Raw genomic sequence first — 17,743 nt, forward strand, 5'->3', positions numbered from 1 at the left:
GGATACCACATTATTTTAACGCTTTAGTGCGAAGTCAATGGGAAATTATTTGGAGTATGATAGCAAATAGGTAATTTCTACACCAGCTTTATTTGCTATAGTCGATGCCCGGGCACATTATTGTCATTGAACTACGTGAACGGGTAACCAGATATTGATAATTTATTATCTGAAAGTAACTAGTAACCGAATGAAATACAAACAAAACATGATAGGTGCCGCCCCATTCTGTTGACAAAGCTTATCTTAATAGTGTCTAAATCAACCATTAATGGTTGATAATGGAGTCACATTCATAAACAATTATTTGACTTCATGTTGCCTGGGGATCCTGAAAGATTATTTTATATCGTACGAGCATTTATGATTATTGAGAGGATTATGGGAATCTTAACTCTATAACCTTGTGAATCATATCAACGAAATATGCGGTTGTCCTCTCCGACGCCCCTCACCCCTCTCCTCACCCTCTCCACACCCTCTCCACACCCTATACTCTGTACTTGTTATGCTATCGTTCACCAGTTCAGCTAAGATTTCCTATACATACCAGTATTGCTTTTTTAGAGTGAAGGGTAAAAATGTACCAACTTTATCGAAAGGAAACGGACCTTTTGTAACCTTTTGTTACCAGTTGAAGTTTGCATGCAGAAGCTAAAGAACTCTCTATGCTAAAAGGTTAAACTCATCGAATGCAAAAAGAGAGCATAGGTTAGATACAAAATAACAAAGGAACAGATCACATAAAGAAAGAAAATTAGCACAACAGAAATATTCAAACTATGTGTAACTCGATGAATCTATTTTTGACGTTGTCTTGGTTTCCCAGAAGCTCTTAATTAATTAAAAACTTCCCCCTTCGACTTCGTTATTATGTGTAACTTGGCTAGCCATGCTTATGACCTACAATGTAACGAAATGTTAGTACTGAACAGAATAATGCTTGAATCCAAACCGTAATCAAAATCGTCCCTGTGTTTTTTCAGTTATCAACAAAGTGACTGTTTGCTAGATTCCCTTCCTACCAAAGTGAGTGTAGATGTTTTCGTGTGACGGTAAGGTATATAACTGACATAACAGTGTGTTTAGTGAATAGTAACTAATAATTTCGCAGAATTTTATATGATCACAAACTCTACATGATCTCACTGTAGCTATAGCTCTCTCCACTGGCAGGGGAGACTCGGGAGGATGGATGGGGTATTTAGTCATTGAAATGTTTAGAAAAACTTGGGCTATGCGATTATAAATTATGGTCACGAATTTCATGCAAGGATAAGTGTTTGGCCTTTTCGTTTTAGTTCAACTTGTTAGATTATTGAGGTGGATAAAATCAAAGGACTATTGTTGCCTATCTCCGTGAAAGAAAATACCCTCATGAGTTCATCATCGTACGATACAAGGGGTCAAAGGTTAGAAACTTCCTTCATTTTCATAATGACTATTGTTGGATATCGAAACAACGCACCACAACAAGAATTTACGTAAACTTACCGTGACTGTTGACCCAGAGTTGCTCACTTAGTCAACAGTTTTCTAACAGCAATTCTGATTGGTTGGAAAGTTTTTGAGTTGTTGTCGCGCATCACGCACCGTATTTTGGGGGTTGGGAGATCTTTGGAGCTATTGTTCAGCAGAGTATAAAAACAAATTTGGAACTTTTCTTACATCAGAGAGGACTTGGAGAAGAACACTTTGGCAAAACCATGAAGTACCTGTTGCTGTTATCTGTTATCGGGCTCGCATTTGCGGGACCCACCCCTGTTACCAAAGGTAAGAAATAACGCCTTACAATTACATGGTTTTTAAAATTATATGCATAATTCAGTCGATTAAGTTTCATGCTCATTTTGAGGGTCGAATACAATCTCTACACTATAGAAACTTTGTTGACAAGTACTTGCTTAGGACTCTATTTATCATAGCAGTGATATTCTCATATTTCAGTCACAGTTCCAATACGTAGAACATTTTATGCTGCTTGGTGTTTACCTTCATTGCACAATGTTGAGGTTAAGTCCAGCAAGACTCCTTTTGCCTTACCTCCTGTCTCACTAACCCCCCCCCCCCCTCACCCATCCTCTTCTCCTTTTTGCGCTAGGACTCCCTTTCCTTCCAGTTGTAATGGTGCAGTATTTTACCAATTTCCGTCCGTTCGGGATTGAGGGCGCATTGCAAAGTTGTAAGCGGTGTCGGTGGAAGACTGACACTCGAAAAGTTCACACGGTCACATTGATCACTGGTAACAGAAACCATTTGGGAATTCAATCTAACTTCGGTGGAAATGTCGGCTCTTTGTGCCCACACAACTATATATTTCCTTAGAGTTAAGTCTTAATGACGGTTTATAGCAAGCCTAACCGTATGGTGTATCATGAAATTCCTCGTCTATCACAGAAAGTTTTGCTTGGAGGATTCAATAACTTGGCAGTTCATTTGATTTAGGTGATTGATCCTGCCTAAAGCGTGTACAGCCTACTGACGATAGCGACAATTACATGCTAACCTAGACCTAAACACAGCCTAACTCAGGCTAGGTTTGAAGTAAAGCTTGGAATATGATATCATGCAGCTAAGTAGAAAACTTCGATAGACAGTATCATAAATAATTTGATCTGTATAAACTAGGGTAGATACGCTTGAACTGAGTACTGCAGTCAGCCATATGTATCAGTGGCACCGGCCTAGTAAATGTCTTGTCTATTTTCAGTGTTGGAATGTTGGCGATGGTGTTGACATTGAATACTATCATTAAGGCTTAACCTTGCTCATTAGCCTTGATGAGCACATCTTTGTACATATCTCAGCGTTAGGCCTGCAAAAAGTCACGAGGCCAAAGGCTTTAATGCTAAGTAAACAAACTTCTACTAGATATAGGCTAGCTTAATTGTCAATATAGGCTATGGCCTTTGTTAAATTGTAAACTGTGTAATCACTGCATGTTACTGTAATTGGACACTACGTTTAAGTAAGGCAACTTAGGCTAGATTTGTACTTTAAACAATTCAGTAAACCTATCATGCTGATCTTAGGTAATTATTTCCAACCTTCCTGCCATGATTTGTACTGTTATACCTAAATATTGGTCAGCATTCCATAATGTTCTAAAATTACAGTATTGTCTCTTTTTTTAGTGATACACCTCCCCCATCCTTAATCACTGCTATCTGAGTAGCCTACATATTACAACAATACAAGTTGCAAACTCCATTTGATTGCCTGAATAAAACTTGAATTGTAATGACTACCTTAGCAGAGTCCAATATAGGCAAAGAAAGTTTAGTAGCATCAAAGACAATCATGATGTTTGTCGAATGTGATGTCCACTTATCCATGTTACACTGAATTATTTGTCGTCCTCACTACATGACCTTTACCTTTGCCACCCTTTGAATAGTTTCACACTGGTGACTTTTCTTTCTTGCAACTATTCTTTTCAACTTAACTTGAACTAAATTGTTATATATACTTTAATATCCTCAATATCTGGACACATGTTGATGGTTCATAGGCCTTTCTTTACACTTTAGAACAAATAACCAAGCAATGCAAATTATTTGAATTTCAAGCTATATTTTTGGGTTGGATTTTTAGTTTTGACTGACGCGTAACATATTGATAACCCTAATGTTGCACAGGTCTAAAATCTTTTTTTCTATAATAATTTTTGGCAAATGATTGACTTTTTCCCCTTTAGTTTTCATTGTTGCTTTTGTGATTTGGGTTACTTATTGAACAGATTATGTTTTCAAGTACCCAGAGTTTAATCCTATGGTGGAGTATGATGACTCCTATAGATAGGTGTAAGACTCCACCAGATAGGTGTAAGACTCCACCAGATAGGTGTAAGACTCCACCAGATAGGTGTAAGACTCCACCAGATAGGTGTAAGACTCCAACAGATAGGTGTAAGACTCCAACAGATAGGTGTAAGACTCCACCAGATAGGTGTAAGACTCCACCAGATAGGTGTAAGACACTAACAGATAGGTGTAAGACTCCAACAGATAGGTGTAAGACTCCACCAGATAGGTGTAAGACTCCACCAGATAGGTGTAAGACTCCACCAGATAGGTGTAAGACTCCACCAGATAGGTGTAAGACTCCACCAGATAGGTGTAAGACTCCACCAGATAGATGTAAGACTCCACCAGATACCTTTAAGACTTAACCAGATAGGTGTAAGTTTAACAGATGATGCAACAATCATTGTTCTCGTTCCAGACGTAGTGACAGCTGGCACATGCCCTGTAGACCATGTCTTCCCAACAAGAGGAATGTGTGAGCCAGACTGCCTGGACGATAGATACTGTCAGGAAGGCCTTAAGTGTTGCATGACCGCAAACTGTGGCCTAAAATGTCTTGCTCCAGTGGTTCAAAATTCACCTGAGAACAGTAAGAAAACCTTTTTAAATTAAAAGTTTTAAATTATGTTAGAAAAACTTTGGAAATATAGGAGTTTTAACAACTTTATTCAGCTCAAGCCTATGGCATTTTTCTCAAAAATATCAGTAAACCTGTCTAAGAATGTTTAATTTATTATTAATTAAACTCTGAGTTAATAACTTCATTGAGTAAACTTTGCATTCCTGCTTCTTTTTAATCCAAAGAATTCTATCGTTTATTCACCTAATTTTTCTGAAACAAACATCAAAGGAAGCCTTTTCCCAGCATAAAAGTTAACAGAAAACCTTAATTGATATGTTTTTGCCATTTTGATGAAACAGGGTAATGTCATTTTGTATTGTACAAGGCTAGATACATATCTCACCTCTTGTTTAACTTGCCTAAATTTAGTTTGAAGGGAAGCCTACTGTACTCTGTGAAAAGCCTTGTTCAAGGCCCTGACATGAAATCCACTGAACTTAGCACCATTATGATAACTGTGTTAATACAGTGAGTAGGTTAACAAACCACCCTCTCCCCACTGCCAATGAAATTACCTCTCCGCTTTTCAAGTTCAATTAGCAGTATTTGGAATCTGAGAAGTTTTTCAAAGCATATATTTATACTCTGATTTGCCAACAGTCACCAAGACAAAGCAGGAAATCACTGAATTGTTGACCACCATCTTGGAGGAACGTCAAGACCTCATTGAGAAACTGGAGAAGTTCCCACCACCAATGCTTCGTTTCATCGCAATGAAGAACCGTACAGATGTCATGCGTATGTGCGTTACATCCCCATGCGAGCTCAGGAAGTGCCAGCGACTTGCCACCGAACTTACCTACAATGTTGTTCCACGCAAGGAACACTTTTGTCAAGTTGCCACTAGCACCAAACAGTGCTTGTTCTGGTAAGTACCATACCTGTCTAAAGCTGTTCATTCTTTCACTACGATGGGATATTAAAAAAAGAAATTATACAAGATTTAGTGAGTGGAGGTAGTCTGACAGAAATTGAATCATTAATGTAAGACAACTTATTTCAAATTGTTGATTTCTTTACAACTGTTCATAAAAATCATTCTTACATATGGATAATAAACATTGGTATTTTTATTCAAGATTTATTGGATAAATGTTTTTCGGTCTTGTTTTAGGGTTGAACGCGGATGGGCCGATCTTGTTGTAGCTCGTGATCTTGACATCTATCATGCCAAGACCAAGTTTAATGTTACTGCCTTTGCACAGGAGACCTTGAAGAATGAAAATGTGAGTGATTAATAATTCTATCAAAGCTGTCACTTACAAATATTATTCATAAAAATTTGAATTCTTTTAAATTTATTTTACTTTTGGAAAAGAGCAAGGAATTTATAACTTTTCTCAACATATATGTGTTGTTTAAAAACCTTGTTGTTTAGGTCAACTATGTCTGTTGTAAGCAGGTAAGCTTATTGGATAATCCTCTATAGCATTTTGATCCATTTCTTCTGTACTAAAGCTGGATGCTCCTCTTGAAATTCTTTAGACAGACTGATTTGAATAATTTCAGTGGATTTTTTTCTTCCTGTTTGATAGCTTGCCCTCATTGAGAAGGTGAGCCAGAACATCACCTTGGCTGTTACCATGAGACAATCGCACATTCATACTCTTAACCAACTTGAGGGCGCTCCAATCTGCAGTGCTGGCATCAACAATACTGCTTCCTTCATCAGCCCCGTCGCTACGCTCATCTCCAAGGGTATCATCCCAATCACTGGTAGTGTCTTGGAGAGTGCTGCTGACTTCTTTGGTGACATGTGTGTCCCAGGTAAGTGCATGGCAAGCTTTCATCCAGTTCAAGTAGCTATTAAAATGTGCGCTCTGCGGGCATGATAAATGTTTAACTCCCATTATCATGTGTTTATGTTCTTTTCACTATGTGCATAATAACAATTGATATGCCAGATAATTAACCTTTGACCCTAGAAGGGGATTTTTAATGCAGTAAACTGGTGCACTTATATCTCCTGTGTCTTCAATTATCAGGTGCTCTGAACAAAACCACCGTCAACACCAACGAAACTCTCCCAGAGAAGTTTTTGACCGGATGCAACCAGCGTGTAGATGAATTCACTGGTATTGTAGGCTCCCTCAGGTGTGTCAGCTCAGTCAATGGTGTGGCCTTCGTCGACCACAAGATCGTCAAAGAGATGATGGAAAACACAGAGTACAGTAAGTGTAAAGAATTGTTCGACCCATCTAAAGACATGAAGCCTGAAACATATAACATACTAGTGGGTACAAACTTCCATAGTTTCGTCCCATAACTGGCCTATCAAATGGTTGTTTAGTCATCTTTAGAACATTATTATTTTTCAACACAAATGGGAATAATTAATTTACTGAGAGGTTTAATAGAGAGAAACATTTATTAGAGGAGGGGGCAGAGAGAACTAATGAAACTATCCCTAGACTGAGTAATGTGCAAGGTATAGGCTGCTAGCCTACCATACCCTATTAGTGCAAAATTTCATTTTGTTTGTTGCGGGTCAGAGTTTGCATCTGTGCAGGCTGAAATTAGACTGCAGGGCCGCTATTGACAACCCTTGACCTTACAATACTTTTGTTTTTAAGGTTGATCTAATTGTATAGTTTAAATTAGATACAAATCTTTGGCCCAGCTTAAGTTATCATTTTATTTCAAGTCCTTAGCTTACATTACCAGCTGACGGCAACCACTGTGGGCAGGATGACGTGTCTTGAAACCCTTCTATAAATGAAATGTCTGTGTAGTCTTCTTCTTGTCTGATGAAATTGAAGCCTCTCTCGAAAGCAAGCTTTGCTTAGATAGTATAACTTTAGGGAAATCAATAACAATTGTTGTCTGTATCCTCAGTCCTTTAAGGGTTTTATTTCAATTGGGACAATTTTTTGACTACCATTTTTATCATTTAGGTGTTCTGGATAAATCTTTAGAAATAAATACATTATAGCATTGTTAGCAATCTTCATGAGTGGTCAGCCTAGTATGACATCCTGGCATTATACTAGTTTATATTTAAGTAATTGGTGAAACTTTTAATAGGATTATTTTGAAGAATGAAGATAATTTTGAATGACGACTACTCTCACTTTCAACTTCAGATGATAACTTCAGACTGGTATGCGAAGGTGAGAACAAACCACTCTCCTCATGGGTTGAGAAGCCTTGCCAGATCGGATATACACCACGTCCAATTCTGTTTGTGAACCCTGAACGCAACACCACATACATCCAAGAACTCACCACCATCATGACTAACGTTGTTAAGGTGAACAGCTTTCTCAATTTGATTTGCCAATTTTGGATGCCATAATTGCTAGTATTGCTTTCTTACCTCTGAAATGTGCTAGTTTAATATAACAACCAAAGCTGGTGAGGTGCTGGTAAGCTGTCCTTGAAGAGAGATATTTGAAGCAAGATTTGCTCTGTTACTGGTGCTACATGAATACAGTCAAGTTTGGCAGACTTTGTAATGCTCAGCTGGTTTTCTCAGGTTCTTGAATAGCATTATATTTTCCATACCTTTTGTCTTCAGAATGTAGAAGACACAGTTTTCTTTGATGTGAACAGTTTTCTTTGATGTGAAAAATCTGTTTTAAATATTTCCCTAAACTCACTGTTGCTCTTCTTCTTCTTCTGTTTAATAATTAGAAAAATACAGGCAAGGTTGGTTCACTGAACATCTTCAACAGCACTGAGATTGTGTGTGGCAATGAGCCCAATAAGAACCTCATCTTCATGGATGAGAACAACGCCTTCACTGCCATCAACGAATCCATTGCCGAGCAGATGATTGAGACCAAGAGCTACTTCAGGACTTACAACATTTGCGAGAGTTTGGTTCCCAAGCCAACTGTCAGATTCTGCGTCACCAAGCCAGTAGAGTACAACAAATGTTTGACGATGAAGCATGTCTTCGAAAAACATGAGAAGGTGAGAGCTGTTATATGGCCTTCCCCTTGGTTGAGCTCATAGTGTAATTACATCTTCATTTTTGATGTCCTTATAATTTCTGTATTTGATTTATGGTTTAATTGTTCCAGCTAATGTAGATTTTTACCTTTACATTAGAAACAAGAATCGATAACATCACTGTTAGTCTTTTGGGATCAACTTTGTTTGAGAAAGGAGTAAGGCCAATTTTAAACCCGCCTCCACCCAACCTGCATCTAGCCTCCTCATCTATACTCATAACCATGTGATATATTTGTCTTTACCTGGCTATAGCTCAGCCACATTGCCTGGGGATGTGTACATGCCCCTACCTCAATGGAATGCATGCGCAATGTCTTAAACGGAACTGCTGAGATCTTCTCTGGCAACGTGGAAGAGATCTTCATTGGAGGTCGCGACTTCTTGCTCCAGCCAATCATGATGCAGGATCCAGTCATGCGTGAATCCATCAACGACTACGTCAACAAGGTCTTTGGAACCCACTCCGTCTCAGTCATGAAGAAGAGCAAACTCTGGAACAAATTTGGACAGGACACCAAATTCCTTAACATCCGTAACTTAACTGTCTGTTCAGCTGGAATCAACAAGGTAATTTTTCTTTCTTAATATATGGGAGAAGAAAAGAATAGAGGGATGATGCATGATTGTTAACCAATTTTTTGAGTTTTAGAATTATTATCAACTGGGTAAATTATTAAACCAAGGCAACCAATCAAGTCATACATAAAAATGAAAGAAAACGAAACATTTGTTAAAGGTAAATATTCTGCAGAGTTAACTTACCAGCTAGTTTTGTGTCAGAAATGTATGACAATTGTAGCTTCACGTGTGTCTAACTTCACAGCAGTATGTTAAGTATAGAATTCACCTATAGTTCACAGTAGTTTGTGAGACGAGAGTCTTCTCCAGTAGTGGATGACTGAATAACGAATATCTTCTACTCTCTCTCTCAAGGTTGAGAGCTTCCATCTGCCAGTCGGACGAATGCTGTCTACCAACGTCATGCCACGCATCGGATCCGTTTTTGAATCAGTCAACAGATTCTTCAAGAGCGCTTGCATCCCAGGTTTGTTTGTGTTTCAGATTTAAAACAGCACAAAACTAGAAAGTTAGTAAAACAAACATATTGAATTATTGGAAGTATTATTATAGCAGCTATAAGTGTCTGAACACTTTCAATTCTTCATTACTCTTAGTAGTTTTGTTAGCAGTTTTGGTATATTCAGTGATTTCAATTTTGTATTATTTTTTGGTCGAAATTTTGCCAGCAAAAGACTATGAAACGCTTTTTTTTTTTTGGGGGGGGTAAAGCTGCTAACCTCACCCTCTCACATCGGGTAGCTAGCATACCTCTCTGGTCCTAGAATCGGTTTGTTGAATATGAATATATTAGCATTATATTAGAATAATAAGTGACACTACTCGTTGAATATTCATAACAGGAGCCACCCCTGTCAGCTACAAACATGATCTTGATCTTGTTATTGGACATGAACTCAACTGGGGAATCCCTGGACTCAGCTTCTACAACTTCACTGGCTTTGACTGGTTCATCTGGAATGCACCACACACCTGGACTTTCTACAACTACAACCGTAAGACCCCAGGGTGAGTTGGTCTTGGCTTTTGGACAAGGACAGTGTCTTTTAGTGATGATTCATGCATTCAAAGCAAAATGGAAGCAAATTATTAGATAGCATATTTCATAGTTCATAATGGAAGCAAACTAGACTAAAAATAACTTACTTGACAAGGAATATAATAAGTTTGAGTTGAGTTTATCAGTGGATGATTTAAAATGGTCATAGCATATTTCATAGTTCATAAATCAATTATCTGCAGAAGTCAAATTTGTTTGTTTGCTTAATGTAAGTTTTTGGAGAAGGATGACATGTAAAAACTAACTAACACTAAATGGCAGGCTGGAAAGTGTGGTTATATTAGGCAAGACATCCACATGTTTGATCTTGATATCTATTGGTTTGTATTATCAATGTGGTGTACATCCTAAACTAGACCATAAACTAGTTATTGCCTCTTGTCTTGTAGAACTCTTCAGAGATTCATGAAGAACCGTCTGCTTGTCCCACTCCTGGAAGGTAAACTCAGCCTCCCTGATGAGTTTGACCCTAACACCTTCGACTACAGCATCCTTGATGATGTCCTCAGCGTTGAAGGACTCGGTGACATTCTCAGTGACATTCCAGACAAGATCAGAGACAGACTGGTGGACATGAGAGTCTCCAACAAAGACAAGGTAATGATGTCCTCCTAAAGTTAAGACTAGTTAATGATGTCCTCCTAAAGTTAAGACAAGGTAATGATGTCCTCCTAAAGTTAAGACAAGGTAATGATGTCCTCCTAAAGTTAAGATAAGATTATGATGTCCTCCAAAAGTTTAGACAAGGTAATGATGTCCTCCTAAAGTTTAGACAAGGTAATGATGTCCTCCTTAAGTTAAGACAAGGCAAGGATGTCCTCCTAAAGTTAAGACAAGCTAATGATGTCCTCCTAAAGTTAAGATTGGGTAATAATGTCCTCCTAAAGTTAAGACAAGGTAATGATGTCCTCCTAAAGTTAAGACAAGGTAATGATGTCTGCCTAAAGTTAAGAAGTGTCAAATTTTGGAAATTAAATTGTGAAGTTAAGAACAATATAGGTACATGGACATTTTCCTACTCAGTGTGTGATATTTATGGTTCTGTTGTAAACGCTTTGCTATGCTTGTTTAAATTGTGACATGTGACACCCTGGAGATGTCAAAGCGTTACTGTAAAGAGCAAATTCAGATGAAAATCAAAGCCAAATGAGATGGTAGCTCAGTCTGTATCCTGTAGTGCTGTACAAAGATACAAGTCAGCCAGTATCATACTTTCCATTCTTATACCATCGGATACAGAATTTGAAGATCTTTTCAAAAGTGTTGGATGATCTTGATTCCAACTGAGGCCTGTTCAATATGTCATCACTGATTGTCTTTTACTGTTTAGATGAGCACCTTCAAAGACCTCTACGAGGACCGCACTGGAACTGAATTCGTCAGACCCAAGGACAAACGTCTCAGCAAGCAGACCCTTCGCAGGTGAGAAGGTTGTGTTGAATATTCATGATATATGAAATGATTAATTAAGCTTATATTAATTGTCTAAGAATGTTCTCTGTTACAAAACTACTGCTGTGTGGAAATTAGTAACTTGACTTTAACACAACTTGAACTTGAGTTGAAACTACTATAATATATAAGTTTGATCATTGGGACAACATTGTATTGTATTGTATTTTATGGTATCGTCTGTTCTTTATGATAATATAATGTAGTGTAATAGATTATGATATTGTATGGTACCCTTATATAGGTATAATATATGGTTGGATGACACGCTTGATTAATTTTCCCTGCTTCATTCCTCACAGCTACCTCCAGCAATCTTTCACCAACATGCAGGACGAGTGGGGTATCTTTGAGAATGTTAATAACCCAGTAATGACTCCCAACAAGCCAGTCAAGTCTATGACTGGTGGCAAGGTCACCAATGTCCGCCGATTCTTTGATGAGCATGTTAAGGAAACCGACCCTAACACCATCATTGGCAACCTCCTCATGGACTATGACAGGTATGCTGTCAACAAATTAGACCTAATACCCAGAAAAGTGGACCAAACTGTGGACATTTCACCTGCTAAAATTAGCTTAACACATATTAACTTATATATTCACCAAACTGTTGGGATTTCACTTGCCAAATTAGCTTAACACAAATTAACTTATATATTCACCAAACTTTGGGATTTCACTTGCTAAATTAGCTTAACACATTTAAAGTTACATATTTCATCAAAATAGATGATTTAAGTTTTGTTGAGAAATGAACTTCCTTTCATTCTTTAGTTTTTGTGGTTTGATTGCTTATTGGTATTATGATTCTTTATCCTTTAAAGTGGAATGACCAAGCTGTTTTTTGTCTTTGAATTATACAGCGAGTACACAGTACCACTCATCACCAAGATCTTTGCCAAGGTCCTGAACCAACGTTTTGATACACTCTTCGGATTGGCCGACAGCTTGAGCATCCTCCATGGTGTCCCAACTATGTCCAGTGTCCACGATGAGCAATATGAATGGATCAAGCACCCTGCTGTCCAGGTGAGGACAAAAATGTCTTAAACTCCTACCATCTCCATAACAAATGAAGCTACTGAAATCAAGTTAATTTACAAGCTAGGCCCTAACTGGCTTTATGTTGAATGTTTTAGCCCAAAAAATGTCAAAATAAGCTTACCATTAGATATTTATGCATTAGCGACATAATTGAAATAAATAGTGTCCCATACATATATCTGAAAGCAGAGTATTAAAGTAAAGAAGCTTTGTCCAAAAGTTGGGAATAAGCTCCTTAAATTGCCAATTAACTCTTGCTCTCTGAGGTAGAAATACAAAATTGTAACACTAGGAGGATCTGACAACAGTTACAGCTTTTTTTTCAGCTTAAAAATTGTCTGGTGGAATTTAAGTTGTCTGTTATGGTTGGAAGAAAGTAATTTGTAAATTGCAAAGAAAACCAACCAAACATACTGTATGGTAAAAGGTTCGTTCAAAGTGTGTGGAAAATGAATTGCAACTGTTTTGTAGTAAGATTTTTCCTTTCCTTGTTTTTTTGTGGCTGCAGGCTTTCGTCAGGATCTACGCTCCACGTCTCGCCACCTACTACTCTGACCTCTACACCAACTCTGAGCTTAACAGCATGGTCCACAGCCGCTACCACAACCCACTCTGGCTGACACCAACTTACCCAGAGTTCCTTGATACCATGAAGGTTAGAATTCAACTTGAAGGCAATGAATATTTGATAGAAAAAATTTAGTTTTAAAATCAATGAACTAATGAAATAATGTCTGTATTGATAACAGATTGATGTGTGTGATTTATCAAGACATTATTGGCTGATTGTCAAAAATGTGAAACAGTGGTGTCTTTGAGATTTCAAGCAAACTTTCTTGGAAATAGGCTGCTTCCTCAACCCCCCTTTTTGGAGAGGTGGGGTGGGGTGGGGAGGGGTGGAATGAGAAGGAAAGGTTGTGTGTATGTGTGTGCTTGTAATTTCATCCTGCTTCAAGTATAAGGTTTGATAAGAACATTTCATTGTATGAGCTCATGCCAGTTCAATGAATCAGTTTTCCTTTTGATCTAACATCAGACACACATGACAGACCTCATCCACATTTGCCAGGGCTTTGGTGAGCACAAGGGTGAACTCTCAGACGAAGAGCCATTCTATGGCCTCGCTGGATCTATTGAGTGCATTGCTGATGGCAGTGAGGGCGACATCGCTTTTGTTGAACTCGAAAGTTTAGTCAAAGAACTGCCCAAGATGGGCCAGAGCATTTTGGACTACGTTATTGTCACTCCACTTGGTCTCGTCAAGGAAGTCACCCCAGAAATGATCACAAACATTACCTTCTTGAGGAACGTAACCTTCGGTGTCAAGGCCTTCCCCGCTCTCTTGACCTCTTTCAACAAGACAGGTCAGTAACAATTGTTCTTTGGCTATTAGTCAACAGCCTCTTTTGAATTATCTGGACATATCCTTACCTTTCTCAGACCACAAACACCGGAAAAGAAGCAGAAGTTTTACCCTTTGTTTGACCTTCTTGCTCCTGTAACATCTCTGTGTACAAGTTTGTTACCAGGGTAACCGATCTCAGCATCAGATCCTGTGACATATCTCTTCCTTACAGGCTTCCTTTTTTTCTTTCATCTTTATTAGCTCTGCCTTATTTTCTTCCTTTCTTTCTTTCTTGCAGGAAGCTGGAGATGGAATGTTACCAAGGCTCTCTTGGATGCCCAGAAGATCTTCTCCGATGCACAGAACAACGAAGACCAGTACCACATATTTGGATCAGCCAGCATCTTTGCTCCTGAGACCGTCAAGCTGGCCCCCATCCCCATCCAAGACCAGACCTATGCCACATACCTTGGACCCAACCTCACCCGCTCATTTGAGGCCATCATCAAGCCATCCACCTGTGAGTTCATGTTTCATTTGTTTGTAGTAAATAATTCTTAACATGTTTTTCATGCCACTGCTTTCAACACTGTGAGACATGGATCCTATTTATATTAGAAGCAAGAATTAAAAATCCTACTCTCCTGCTGTTGGATATAATGATATAAACTTGGTACAAATAATATGAAAAAAATTAAAGCTTTGGGTTCGTCAAGCTTCTTGAGGAAATGAATTCCCTTTTTCTTTAATAATAGTTGACTGGTGGAAGGAGAGACGTCACATCTGCACCGGAGAATCTTACACCAATGTCATTGAACAGAGGAACGGAACCTGCAAGGCCATCGTCAAGGACGTCACTTGCGGAGGAATGCCACGACCCAAGGTCATCAGTGTCGGAACCACCGAGAACAAGAAACCAGTCGTTGTCAGGATGTGCAGGTGAGGATACAATCTTATTCTGTTTAATTAGAGAAGCAAGGAGAATGAAGTAAAGGATGCCGGGACAAAATTGAAAATTAAAGCATATTAAGAACCTCTTAGGAGTGATTCAAATGGTTCAGAACTGGCATAGATGAGTCAACTATGGTAGGCAGTCTTAAATAGGTTAAAATTGAAGTATCGGACAGCTGCTTCTTGGTAAGATCTGAAAAGAAAACACAAAGCAACAAAGTTAAGTTTAATAACATAAAAATGGAAGTTATTTAGTTTACTCTGTTTTTCTTATGAATGTGGAATTCTCTCCTCTACCTCATACCACTGAAAGTTTTGTCTTCATCTCCATGACCCTCCCCCCCACCTTACCCCCTTCTCCACGATATGTCTTTTTTTAAATGCATGTGCAGTTGATATCCTGCTACAGTGTATGGGTAAGAGACAATTAGCGTGAAATGTTTTCTATGACTTTTGAGTCATAATTACGGTCATGGTAGATTCAATGCATTCTTTTCATTTCAACATCTTCTTTGATATTATTTTGAGATCCTTCTTTTGCTCTTTCCAGCCGTCCAACCTCTTTCGTTCGTGAGATGGCAGAGTTTGTGTGTGACAACGGCCATGGCTATGTGTCCCCAGTCATGGTGCCAACCACTTGCTCATGCGTCCCATGTGAAGATATTGAATACATCCCAGACTGGACCAACGATACCGTCTGGAACAGCACTACTTTGAACCATACCATCACTGAGCATTTTGAAACTCTCATGCCACTCTGGGGTAAGTGACCTGTTTCTGTACATTATCAGTGTCCATCAGGAATTACATGGAAATATCTGTTCCTGTACATTATCAGTATCCGTCAGAAAAGTTTATAGTTTCCACCCTTTTGTGTTCCACATAGGTTCACAAAGCAAACTTTTATCTTCAGAGCCAGAGAAAAATAATGATTTTTAAGGAATGGACTAGGGTTACTGAATATTAGAAATTAAAGGCAAAACAGCTCATTTACATAAATGAAGAATAATGATGACTTGTACCAAGCAGTCACAATTGGTAATGGTTCTATCAATTATGCTTGGGTGCTGAGATATACTGGTGAGATATCAGGAAAAAATGATATCTTTCAATTCAAGAAACTTACATATTGTTAAATAAATATTACAAGTTTGCTAAATAAACTTGCAAAAGGGAATGAATTAGGAAAACAAAACTAGATTGAAATAACCTCAACTTGAGATTTTAGAAATAATGTTATGTTGTTTTATACTTCAAACAGACCATTTTTCATTGTTGTTAATTTAATTCAATGTACATTCTATATCCGAAAACCAGATGTCGAAAAGTAAAGAATATAGAGGACAGAAGAATTGAGTTATTCTTCATAAAAATGGTTTGCTTTCTTCCATAATTGCAGGTAATAAGGCCTTCTGGATGAACCACACACTCAACAGCAACTTTATGATTGGTGTTCCCAAGAATGTCACCCATAAAGACACCACCACCCTCCTTGGCGATGTGAACATCAAGCCCCTGGATACTTGTGAGGCTAACTGGTATGGTTTCGAATGGCACAAGGAATGGTTCCCCGAATCAAACCGTCCAGTCTGCTTGGGAACCGTCAACGGTCTGCGTCGTGTCCTCACCAGTGAACGTGTCCAGACTAAGATCATGCCATAATCCGCCTAAACTTATCTGAACACTTTTTTTCTATTTTTTACAAAAATGGCAGGAAACGTGTTTACCTTTTCATTGCGATCCATGTTTTTTTTTCTCTCGATGTCCAAACTTGATTGCTTGATGCAAGCTTAGCTTTTTCTGAGAAAATTTGGAAGGCTGACCTTCTTGTCATTTAACTCTGTAGTTAATTCAGCTGTTGCTGGGTTTTTTATTGTTTTTTTTTTCTCTCTCTATTTTTGCCAAACTAGTATTATTCGATTTGCAGTAATTTTGTGTCTTTTGAAAAACAGGTGCAAAGATGTACCTAATTCTTTTTTTCCCCCCTAACATCGTTATTTGTCATTTTTTTAGGACTGTTTTTTTTTTTCTTTTTTTTGTATAATTGAGTTTATAATGTATAGATGTGTGTGAACAATCTATAAAGAATAAAAATCTATGCAACTATAAACTCATTGCGTAGTCCATCAGTTTTGTTGTCTCTGTTCTTATATTTTATTTTTTAACAAGGAGTAAGTTCCAACAGATTTGGCTGCCTTATAAGAATATTAGACCGTGTTGAATTATTAGATAGCTGTACTGTTTGACATGTGACTTGATTGAGCATCAATTGATTGTGAATTGAATAGAGTCTACCAGCTAGAGAGGACGTCCTCATTTCAATATTTAGGGGAACTCCTTTTTTTAAGGTTGCAGACTTGAAGAATTCTACTGCTGCTGTGAGAGCATTTTTTCATAAGGAAAAATGTTTAATTACCAAAATACGATCCTGCAATATATTTTGGAAGAGATTGGCTTTTGAAGAATGTTGGCAAATTAGTTTGAGAAGTTGGTAGTACTTCTCATGAATCCAAGCTGTGACAGTGTTCGCGTGCACGAAGGCACAGATTCCCCTTCCCAGCATTCAGTTTGGGTAAACTGGTTTAGAATGTTTTAGCTTCAGCCAGGGAAGAATTAGACCACTGCTACTTGTCAGTATTACTCTATTTAACCTTAACAATTAAAAGAAACATCCAACCTAATTTATAGTCTTAATTTGCCTAGGAGTACACCATATCACATCTAAACATTTCTATTTCCTGGAGAGGACCTCCATACCCCCTACATGGTATGTGGCTACAAAGTTCCCATTGTCACAACCTCTCCTTGTTTCACCTCTGGCCCCTTTCATAAAGGTCCATTCCCCTACCTAAATCAGTCGGGGAAATTGAGAATAGACCCCCACTCCCCTCCTCACCCCCACTCCTTTGAAATCCTGTGCATAT

The 17,743-nt window shown here is 38.2% G+C and overlaps 1 protein-coding gene across 1 annotated transcript; it reads left to right on the forward strand.

The window, feature by feature from the left end:
• The first annotated feature begins 1,611 nt into the window (after positions 1-1,611).
• Positions 1,612-16,929, forward strand: LOC139963767 (major yolk protein-like). The gene is made up of 21 exons (XM_071964886.1): positions 1,612-1,773; positions 4,225-4,395; positions 5,029-5,296; positions 5,543-5,654; positions 5,964-6,195; positions 6,414-6,599; positions 7,512-7,678; positions 8,062-8,343; positions 8,638-8,952; positions 9,319-9,430; positions 9,807-9,972; positions 10,414-10,621; positions 11,355-11,446; positions 11,779-11,979; positions 12,343-12,508; positions 13,032-13,178; positions 13,560-13,887; positions 14,167-14,388; positions 14,624-14,807; positions 15,370-15,581; positions 16,219-16,929. Exons 1-21 carry the CDS (start codon positions 1,707-1,709, stop codon positions 16,479-16,481), a joined length of 4,101 nt encoding a protein of 1,366 aa, XP_071820987.1. The 5' UTR covers positions 1,612-1,706; the 3' UTR covers positions 16,482-16,929.
• Positions 16,930-17,743: the final 814 nt, after the last annotated feature.

This window comes from Apostichopus japonicus, chromosome 22 (assembly GCF_037975245.1).
Source record: "Apostichopus japonicus isolate 1M-3 chromosome 22, ASM3797524v1, whole genome shotgun sequence".
In the NCBI taxonomy this organism is placed as follows: domain Eukaryota; kingdom Metazoa; phylum Echinodermata; class Holothuroidea; order Aspidochirotida; family Stichopodidae; genus Apostichopus; species Apostichopus japonicus.

Excerpts from the sequence above, each read along its gene's own strand:
- LOC139963767 (XM_071964886.1), top strand. The coding sequence starts at position 1,707 with ATGAAGTACCTGTTGCTGTTATCTGTTATCGGGCTCGCATTTGCGGGA. Across the intron at positions 5,297-5,542 it reads ACCAAACAGTGCTTGTTCTG|GGTTGAACGCGGATGGGCCG; the intron begins GTAAGTACCATA and ends GTCTTGTTTTAG. Across the intron at positions 11,980-12,342 it reads CTCCTCATGGACTATGACAG|CGAGTACACAGTACCACTCA; the intron begins GTATGCTGTCAA and ends TGAATTATACAG.